The sequence below is a fragment of the Euprymna scolopes genome, chromosome 33 (assembly GCF_053919585.1).
Source record: "Euprymna scolopes isolate OS-2025 chromosome 33, ASM5391958v1, whole genome shotgun sequence".
Lineage (NCBI taxonomy): Eukaryota > Metazoa > Mollusca > Cephalopoda > Sepiida > Sepiolidae > Euprymna > Euprymna scolopes.
Window position 1 is genome coordinate 37611601 of NC_136514.1, and position 11242 is coordinate 37622842.

The 11242-nt window shown below is 32.5% G+C and overlaps 1 protein-coding gene across 1 annotated transcript in view; it reads left to right on the forward strand.

Annotated features, from left to right (window-relative positions):
* Positions 1–11242, forward strand: part of LOC145258194 (sodium- and chloride-dependent GABA transporter 1-like) — a 69116-nt gene that overhangs the window by 37239 nt on the left and 20635 nt on the right. The window contains exons 5-8 of the mRNA XM_080116086.1: positions 2884–3014; positions 6930–7066; positions 10030–10133; positions 11159–11242. The exon at positions 11159–11242 is cut by the window's right edge and continues 41 nt beyond it. Coding sequence (XP_079972212.1) covers positions 2884–3014; positions 6930–7066; positions 10030–10133; positions 11159–11242 — 456 coding nt within the window. The remainder of the gene's footprint in view (positions 1–2883; positions 3015–6929; positions 7067–10029; positions 10134–11158) is intronic.

Below are 11242 nucleotides of genomic sequence, written 5' to 3' on the forward strand. Positions count from 1 at the left end.
ATGGTAGTGAGATCAAAGCTAAAACATATATATAACTTGTGTGCCATATCAGGAATCGAAGCCAAAACATATAACCCTCCACCCTCATTCCTTAGCCTGTGAGGAGCCCCCCACACACGCCCCCCCCACACACACACACATATATATATATATATATATATATATATATATATATATATATATATATATATATATATATATATTTCTGTGGAAATATTTTTTATTCACTTATATTTCTTTTTTAAATATAACTATCCCTATTTAAGAAGCTCAATGTAATTACAGAGCATATAATAAATGAATAACAAAAGTCTACATTCCAAATTTCATGATGTTGACCATCTTACAATTAATTCCTTTAATTCAGTTGACATTTACAGTATTTGTTTTGTAGCACAGCATCATTCACTTAATTATTATATCAATCAATGAATCTTTTTTGCCCTTAACTCATCAGAAGAAATAGCAAATATCCATCCACTAAAAGGAAATAAAATGCATTTGGGCATGATTAAGAATCCGAAAATTAGTCCACACGGCATTGAAGTCTACATTGCACTGTAGAGAACCTAGTGTTGATTTTATATAAGTATTTTTATATATAATGGCTTGCATTAAAGTTTAAAATGAAAAGGTCAAGTATCATGCTTCAATTGTGCTCTAATCAGAAACATTTATTTCGAATACGCTCCTGTCATACCAAAAAAAAACACCGTTGATTGTATATGCCTGATCTTACTGGTTGTGCGGTAGTAATGGTTTGAATTTAAGTTTAAAATGAAAAGATCAAGTATCATAGTTCAATTGTGCTCTAAACAGGAACATTCATTTCTAATGCGCCTCTGTCATATCAAAGAACCTGCTATTAATTTTATATGCCGGGCCCTTCTGCTTACGTGGTAATAAAACTTCTCAAATGCACTTGTGATGTTAGGCTGTATAAGGTGTTAACTTTGGTCAAAATCACCTGTTTCTTCTTTGATCGGATTTTTTCGATTATCGATACTTACCGAAGATATCCGGGTACAAAACCTATCGTCAGATACATAAAGTACATTTGTGATAAATTTTATGAAAATCGTCCCAGCCGTTTCGGATTCCATAGGGAACGAATCTCCCCCCCTACACACACACCCAAAGTTCCCTTGATATAATAGTAGGTAGATAGGTAGAAACTAGATAGGTAACAAGAATTAACTTGATTTTTTTTTTTAAATACATATACAATGTTTATAATTTCTGTTAGATGTTTACGTGTGCGATCCTGTTATCTTTGTACAGCCCTATTTTAAGAGTGGCAACAATCCTGGAGATTTTTATTTCCTTTAGGCGGATTGAAATTTTTTACTCTTTTTGAGAAGGGGAACTTCTTCCCGAAATATCAAAATATTTCTCACCAGCCGCCATAATATTACCGGTGATTCTCATATTTACCAACATAATACAGAAAGATCTATCACAAAATAAATAGATTATTGTGAAGATGTTTATCCACAAAATGTTGTCTTCGATGTTTTTATTACCCATTCCGGTTTTCTGCCTTGCGATCACCTTCATAAATACCTACATACTTATTTGCGAGGAATGCTTAAAAAAAACTTATATTCACACTAAAACATTATTCACACTAATACACACACATACACATCTCAATAGTATATGAACATCAAGAGACAATAGCCAGCAGAGCAACATCAGTCACTCATCTGGCAAAACATTTTGGTCAGGGCTGTCTCACAGATGAGGCAAAAACACTGAACAAGCCTGCGACGAAAATAGCAAGAAAGAGTCGACAGAAATATACCGAGACCTTCCAAAAGAACCTTCAAGAGTGGGACCAACACTAGCGTGCAAAGTATTTTCTGAGGGAACTCTCCCAGGAATACACAGACAAAGACGGTTCCTTGGACTGGCTCAAGAGGAGAGCTCTCCACCACGATCAGGAAAGAGTTATAATGGCTGCTCAAGACCAGGGATGGATGACCAATGCATTCAAGAAGATTGCAGGACTTACTAATGACAACAAATGCAGATTCTGCCACACGGAATTGGAACGTGTGAGTCATCTGGTATCAATTTGCAAGGTTCTTTTGGGGAACGGCTACTATACAGCGAGACATGATGGAGTATGTAAGTACTTCCACTGGAGCATCTGTAAAAAATTAAACATCTAATGTAGCAGCAACTCCTGGGAACATCAAGCTGAAAGAACAGTTGGATATGACTCATATATCATACACTACGACCATGTAATCCCTACAACCACCTACCTTGAAAACCTGACATAGTTATATGGAATAAGTCAGAGAGAGTTGCAACCTTGGTTGAAGTGAATGTCCCTAATGATGGTGGTTTGAACGGAGCTGAAAGAGAGAAACAGACCAAATATCAGGGTTTCATGTATGATATGAAAAGAAACTGGAATCTTAGAGAGATATCAATCATACCAGTTATTATAGGTGGCATAGGACTTATGAAGAAGAACCTGAAGTCTTACCTAACTAATATTCCTGGAGAATCAAGTGCAAAAGAGATCCAGACAATTCCACTTAAGAGAACAACGAGGATACTAAAAAGAGCTCTCCGTTGGTTTCAATAAAAAGCAGGACAATGTTGACAGCTGGTTTGGCTAACCCATACTCAGCGTTAGACTCTTCAAAGGAGGAAAACTAAAAAAAAAATACACGCACAGAAGCACTGATTATAAAGAATTAATACTGAAGTTTTTCTGATGAATTAAGATCAGTCGGTAACTTATGGTTGACACAAGCTGAAGTTAACAGAATATTTCCTGTCTTATATGTAAAAAAAAGAAAAGAATCTAAAATTACTAAATACTAATTAATCCATTGTTTTTTTTATTTATTTATCGTTTTCTTAAAGGCATCATGTATTGGGAATCACTGATGGAGTTGAAAACCTGGGCGGCATTCAATACCCGTTGTTATTGTGCTTTGTCATTTCATGGATACTTATATTTTTCGCTTTATCCAAAGGAATCAAAACATCGGGAAAGGAAAGTATTTTTTTATTTATATATTATTTATTTATGTTACTTTACTTAAAATGTTTATAAACTTTACTTGTAATGTTTATAAACTTTATTTATACTGTGTATAAACTTTGTTTATACTGTTTATAAACTTTACTTATAATGTTTATAAACATCACATGTAATGTTTATAAATATTACCTATAATGTTTATAAACTTTACTTAAAATGTTTATGAACTTTACTTATAATGTTTATGAACTTTATTTAGAATGTTTATAAACATTTATTAAAATGTTTATAAACTTTACTTAAAATGTTTATAAACTTTACTTGTAATGTTTATAAAATTTACTTATAATTATTATTATAATGTTTATAAACTTTACTTATAATGTTTATAAACATCACTTTAATGTTTATAAACATTATTATAATGTTTATAAACTTTACTTATAATGTTTATAAACATCACTTATAATGTTTATAAACATCACTTATAATGTTTATAAACTTTACTTATAACTTTTATAAATTTTATTTATAATGTTCATAAACATCACTCATAATGTGTATAAACTCTATTTATGATGTTTATAAAAATCACTTATAATATTTATAAACATCACTTATAATATTTATAAACTTTACTTATATTGTTCATAAATTTTAATTACAATGTTTATAAACATCACTCATAATGTTTATAAACTTACTTATAATATTTTGAAACTTTACTTATAATGCTTATATATTTTACTTATAATGTTTATAAAGTTTATTATAATGTTTATAAAATTACTTACAATGTTTATAAGTTTTACTTATAATGTTTATTAACATTACTTATAATGTTTATAAACATTACTTACAGTGTTTATAAAGTTTAATTATAATGTTTATAAACATCACTTAAAATGTTTATAAACATCACTCATAATGCTACGGTTTATATTTCGAATGTTATTTGTGTAATTACATAATGTAAGGGGGATAATTAGTCATATTTTCTTTTATTAAGGGCGCAAGGGGGATAATTAGTCAAACTTAATTTATTAAAAAAAAATTTTAATCTATTTTTACTAATAAGTAATTTTTAATGATTTAAGGTGGTTTATATTTATTAAATTTAAACCAACGTTTATGACTGCATGTGAATATTAGTTCCTGTCTTGAATTTAATAGTGTGGTTGCATTTTTTATATCTTCGTATTTTAAAATTTTTAAGGTCTCTTTTGTACATAGTGCACAGAATTTATCTTCTGGTTTATATGGTTTGCAAGACTCAATTACTCGCCATTTTAAGTTGAAAGAAATATTGCTATTTTTTAGTTGCCAAATATAGTTGGATAGAGTAGTTTGGTTTGACAGAGAGTTATTTTTAAAAGAATGTTTGTGCGTTGAAATTCTATGTTTTATTAGGCCAGATGTGGAACCAAAATATATTGCCTCTTGCTTATTGTAATTATTTTCCGTTAAGTCTGGTGCTGGATTATTATATGGTGGGTTGGTTTGTAATTGATCGGTAGATTGGTTTAAGTTGGTGTCATTATTTAATCTGGTAGTTAAGTTATGGCTGTTAATAGATTCATGTAGATTTACGTTTTTTGATACTGTGCAGCTATAGATAACATTTTTAATTTTACATGAGCCTTGTAGAGGACATTTATTTTTTCTTCTACAGTTACAGTCTGATGTATTTTGTATAGGTGTATTTTGTAGCTTATTAATTTTCTTATTATTAGAGCTAATTATTTTTTGATGAAGGTTAGGCATAGTAGAGTAAGAGACTTTGATTGTGTTCTTATTGAAAATTTTATTATATCTATGGGGGGCTTTAAATTTAACAAAAACCCTTCAAAATTTGCTGACAAGGAGACCTTGCTTATTAAAAAACTATGTGTAATAATTATTGTCCGTAACTTGATCTCTACCACAATAAAAAGCACTGTTTTCCGAAACGATCGTACAGATAATTGATTTTGTTGTTGTTCCTTCTTATGAAACGGATTTTTAATTTAATTATAATTTGATTTTTAAATTTTAAATTATCAATCACATTACTTTATATATATATATATATATATATATATATATATATATATATATATATATATATATATAATAAATTAATATATTATAATTAAAAAAAACCCTCCGGCCACCTAATTCATAATAAGCCATCCCGTGACCGTGATAAATATATATATATATATATATATATATATATATATATATATATATATATATATATATATATATATATATATATATATAATTAGGAAGATGAAAAACATAATTTCTACAAAACAACATGCCTTAAATTGATGAAGTATCTCTGTCGAAAGCGCTCGCTATGGATCCAACATATAAATTTAGAAAAAAACACAAAGAAAACTACTCGGAGATTGGAGATGAAAAGGAAGATAATAAAACATTTCCGCGCTCTTCGATAACATTTGTTTAAACGATAAAATGCTGCCTAAATATACCCAATACACACACACACACAGATATATATATATATATATATATATATATATATATATATGTATATATATATATATATATATATATATATATATATATATATATATATGCATACATATATACAGATTAACAAGAAAGTTCTCGCGGTTTTTAACTTTTAACTTTTAAGTTCAGATGAACATATCTTCGTTCAAACAAAAAGTATTCATAGACATAAGCACCATCAGAATCAACACACTTTGCCAACGCAAAACAAGTGTATTTATGCCAATTAAAAATCTTGCCTTCTGATGGCGATGAAATCGCTGAAGTCGCTGAAGATGTTTTTGATATCGCTTAGGTTTTTTAAGCATTTCTCACGCAGAAAGTTGTCGAGATGTTTTAAACGTGGTAGTCGGTAGGTGGGAGGTTTGTAGAGTACGGCGGAGGAGGCAGAGTTTCGTAACCCAATTCGTTCAACTTCTTCAGGGTTAGTTTAACAACCTGTGGTTGGGCATTCTCGTGGAGGATAATTGGGCCTTTTCTGTTAACTAATGCTGGGTATCGTTGTCGAAGTTTCTGATGAAGTTTATCTATTTGGTAGCAGTACTTCCCCGCCGTAATGGTTTCGTCTGCATTCAAAAAACTGTAATAGATAAGACCGAGTCGCAGACCGCCAAGTAGTCAACATGACCTTCTTTTGATGCCACTCTGGCTTGAGAAAGTGTCGTGGAGCTTCGTCGGCGTTTAACCACTGAGTTGAGCGTCGCCAGTTGTCGTAAAGAACCAACTTCTCATCATGTCACAACCTGGTTGAGAAATGGGGCATACTTGTTCCATAGAAGAAGGGAAGATGATACTTCATAAAGGCGTTTCTTTCGGTTGTCGTTCAATTCGTGAGGCCGCAATTTATCAAGTTTTTGTCTTTCCAATCTCTCTTGAGTGCTTGGAAATCGTCGTATACAATACGTCTAATTCAGAAGCAAGTTCTTGAACAGTTGTGCGTGGAGTCTCTTCCACTAAGGCTCTTAATTGATCGTTGTCCACATCTGATGGCCAACCGCTACGCTCATTATCTCCAAGACTCTCGTCGCCGCCACGAAATTTCTTAAACCACCATTTTGCTGTGCGTCCAGTACTGGTTCCTGGGACCAAAAGTTTCGTTGATATGGCGAGCTGCTTCAGCAGCTTTTTCGGCCTAGCTTTAATTGAAATAAGAAAAATGTACAAATTTGCTATTTTTTTTCATCTTGCATTTAACGTTCTGAAAAGAATACATAATTGTTTTAAAACGGTTGTAATTTAAACGATTATATAGAATCGAAATCAAAACCTTTAGGTATAATTGACTCTAGCATATACCATAATAAGCGCACGTCTCCTCATCTAATAAAGTTGTTCTGGTGTTAATATAACGTTCCAATGTGTTTTAAAATATGTAATATTCCTTTTCGGAATTTTCTATTTCAGGTTGTGTATGTGACTGCCACCGTACCTTATGTGCTACTGGCAATACTTCTCGGTCGTGTCGTTACTCTACCAGGTTCAAAAGATGGATTAATTTATTATATGATGCCGAAATGGGAAAAACTGAAGCAGTTTTCCGTAAGTAAAATTAATTACTGAATTGTTGTTTGAATACTATAATTAGGGAGCGTGGGGTGAGTTGTCAGTCCTTTCTACGGCCAAGTCGAGGGAAGTTTGTGTCAGATGCGAATGAGAACAAAGCTGACTTCCGCCATGCTTTTCCTCTTTCTCGATGAGTTGCAGCGAAGACGGGAGCATTTGCTACGGTTACTACCATGACTTCTGGAAGCACATTCGCTCTCTGGTATTCTTAAAGAGCAATAAGGTTTTGCCACTTTTCGGAACAATTTAATAAACAAAGGAATAGTAATAAAAATGTTTTTCATTACGTTTCTGAATGTTTGGGGAGATATGGATTGATTGTTCGTATAATTGGAATTCTTCCGACTTCGTGCAGATTACCGAGTTTGACAGAAAGATCCACGAGTTCAACAGAAAGATTCCCGAGTTTGATAGAAAGGTTCCCGAGTTCAACAAGACACAACTGAAGAATATCGAAGGTTACATCAACCGAAACGTTGTGAAAATAGCACTGAGGATGCGAAAAGTGATCCGAAGAATCCAAATAATACGGATGTTGTTCCTTATTTGAGAGCAGTTATTTGCAAATCAACCGGTGCGTTTAAAATCCAAGATGGTAAACTGAAGATACAGTTGACTATGAGACAATCATCCTCAGCGCTGATAATAATGCACTTATCAAACATTTATCAAGTCACAGTATAGGACAACTTGTTAAGTCATCTCCACCGTGTAATATAATCTCAAATTATTTTTTCTTGCCAGATTCTTAATTAACATGCTTTTTATGGAAATCGCTCGAGACAAGGCATGAAGCCACTTAATGCAAGAAGTTAACAAGAACGCACGCTGGTTACTGTAAAGACAGAAGATGCCTATTGACCATGAAAAGACCAAGTCTGTAGATAGAAGGAAAACTGTGAGCAGGAAGAGAGTTCCACAACCTTGTGGTCCTTGAAAGGAAGCTGCTGGAATAGAAAGGTGCATTACAATGAGGAATTAAAGCAGCAAATTGATGGATTAATTTAATATATGATGCCGAAATGGAAAAAACTGGAGTAGTCTTCCGTAAGTAAACATAATTACTGAATTGTTGGGCCCTGAATATGACCTTAAACTATATCCAGTGGTGAGGCCCCAGATTGCGGGCTTTGGGAAGTGTGGAGCTACCCTTTAATTGCCATTGCACCCAGGTCCACTCTGACCCGGAGTGGTAGTACCTGTTAGAGTTCCAACTATGGGTTAAATAGAAACGGACTTGAAAACAACAAATATATTCTATTAAAAAATTTTTCTTAAAAATCTTTGGATTCGGCATTAAATAATCTGAAAAGGGTTGATATGCCATAAAACAAAAAACAACCAACCAACCAACTGAATTGTTGCTGAATACTTTAATCAAAGAGCTAGTCAAACGAGCTGGAACAAAGGAAGCAGGAATAAATTCTGGGAAACACATGCCATATAGTATTTGTAGAAAAAACTGAGACTAGCAACATCATAGAAGCCTTTGCGAATCACGTAATTTACAATTTCAAAAACGCAATATTTCTGAGATAAACGTCTATATCACGTTGAATAACCTATTCGCGTTAAATCACCAAAGTTAACGTACGTTAAGTTAGATCAGTATTTGGATAGGTGAATATTAAGAAATGCGTTTTTAAGCGGGAGTGGCTGTAAATTCTATTTCTCTAAGTAGTATCACTAGTAGATAAGGTATGAATGACCCAATATCTCGCCGAACTTAACTACGAGTGAAATAGTTGGATAAAGTAGACTCTAAACCCTTGGTAGTGCAATTTGTCTAGAAGAAGGAAAACCTCGAAATATTCCAGAATCATTGTTGACCTTCTTGATCTTCTTTTCTTTGTTGCTGGTTCCCGGAAGAAAAACAAATACGAAAAAAAATCAGCATGGTTAACAGAATATACACAATCCTGTTGCAAATCAGTGCTGGAACATACATCTCACTTGTGCACTTATGGCACCGTTTCTCATCGATGAGCTTCAGTAACAAAACCGACATTAAAATAAGAGGCAAAAACAAATCTTCTATCTACATATTAATATCTCAGTGCCTTTAACGTACGTACGTATGTGTAACTGTTTTCAAATTATAAATTATTCCAATAAATTGCAAATTATATAACAAGAAGGTATATTTTAGTATTACGTACAAAAGCGACATCATTTTTAAAATTTTATTATTTATTTTATTTTTTTTTTTTTTTTTTTACATTGCGTCTTCGGTGATCGGAAGATCCTATGTATTAAAACGAAGGATAGAAGATGATACCATACTACGAACATTACATTATTTGTATATAGATACGTGCATTTAATGTTCGTAATATGTTATTACCTTCTATCCTGGTTTTTAATAAATAGGATATCCCGATCACCGAAGACGCAATATAAAAAAAAATTAAAATAAAATAAAATTTAAAAAATAATGCCGCTTTTTGGGGCCGTACGTGAAACTAAAATATACCTTCTTGGTCTTCTGGCTAGGATCTGACTGTAGTATCTGTTCTGTCTAAAGATGGTATAATGATTTCGTGAGGTCTCCGTTCGCGCCGGGAGTTCATACAAAGGGGAATATTCACAGACTCCTATAAGGATATTGGAGATAAACCATGATAATCAGATATATTCTGATACTACATTATCCAGATTACTTAGATAAATACTTTTATAGTTTGAACAAAAGAGCTACAATAATATCGCGGGGCCTCCATTCAAGCTGAATGCCCATAGAGTACCCAGCAGCAATATATTATATATGAAAGATGCCGCTGTGGAATTTCCACAGGTTCCGCTAGTTTCAAGCTGATTTATAAGAACTTAAATTAATGTTAAAAACTACATTTTTAGTAACCTAAAAAATGTATAATTAAAAAGAATAATATTAAGAATGTAGTTTTAAATTAATTTCCTGTGACTGCTTTTTTTTTCAGGTGTGGAAAGATGCTGCTGTCCAAATATTTTATTCCGTTGGACTTGGTGGAGGTTGCTTGGTAACATTATCCAGTTATAATAATTTTCATAACAACTTTCAGAGGTAATTAAAATACGATGTGTGCTCGAATAATAAATTAATAATATCACTGCAATCACGCATGTATTATTAGAGCAACATTAATTTAATTCTCGGGCAACGCCGGCTATGAGACGCTAGCATATAAAGTAACTACCGGAATGGCATTACTTGTAAAATTTAATTCGATTAAACGCTACATTTGAACTTAATATAGGTCTTTGTTTTCAATTAAATTCCGGGCAGATATTTAGACAGAGGAAGCACAAATATAATATCCGAATGTCGTTCAAAAAGTAAAGCCTCCTATTTTTTAACTAAACAGGTTGAAGAGCGAAGACGGGAGTAGTACCATTAAAACGAGCAACGAGTGTTTATTTATTTATTTGTATAAACGATTTGAGGTGTGTGTGTGTGTTTTTTTTCACTCCCTGGGTGCTTTAAAGGGAGAGGTTATCTGCCCTTCGAAAATATGCATATTTAATTATATTTCACCTTTTATTCGTACCAATCCTTTAATTTATAATTGAGCATATACAAATAAATGATTGGAATATTGACTTTTTGCAATCTGGTCTAGCTGCACCGATGAGTTTTGATACAGTGAAACAGTACTGTATGTGAATGACTTATATATATATATATATATATATATATATATATATATACATATATATATATATATATATATATATATATTAGTGTATGTGTGTGTGAGAGAGAGAGAGACAGACAGACAGAGAGAGGATGTAGTGAAAAGAAATAAACTGCTTGATCGCTAATGTAAGAGCTAAATACGAATTATTTAAAAACTGATGCATTACATATTAGCGAGACGTACCAATGGTTTTATTATAAGGGGTTAACCCTTTTGGAATGAATTATTCCAACATAAATCTTCAGCGTCCGTCGAAACGAAAGAAAATACATCCTATCGTGAAATTTCATAAAAAATCGGCCTAGCTGTTTTCGAGTCTCTCTCTTTTTCACACACACACACGCACGCGCGCGCGCAAATCCTTTTAGAGATTTTTTTTTTTCATTTTTAGGGACGCAATGATTATCCCTGTAATCGATGGATTAACAAGTTGGTTTGCTGGACTAATAACATTTAGTGTTATTGGGTACATGGC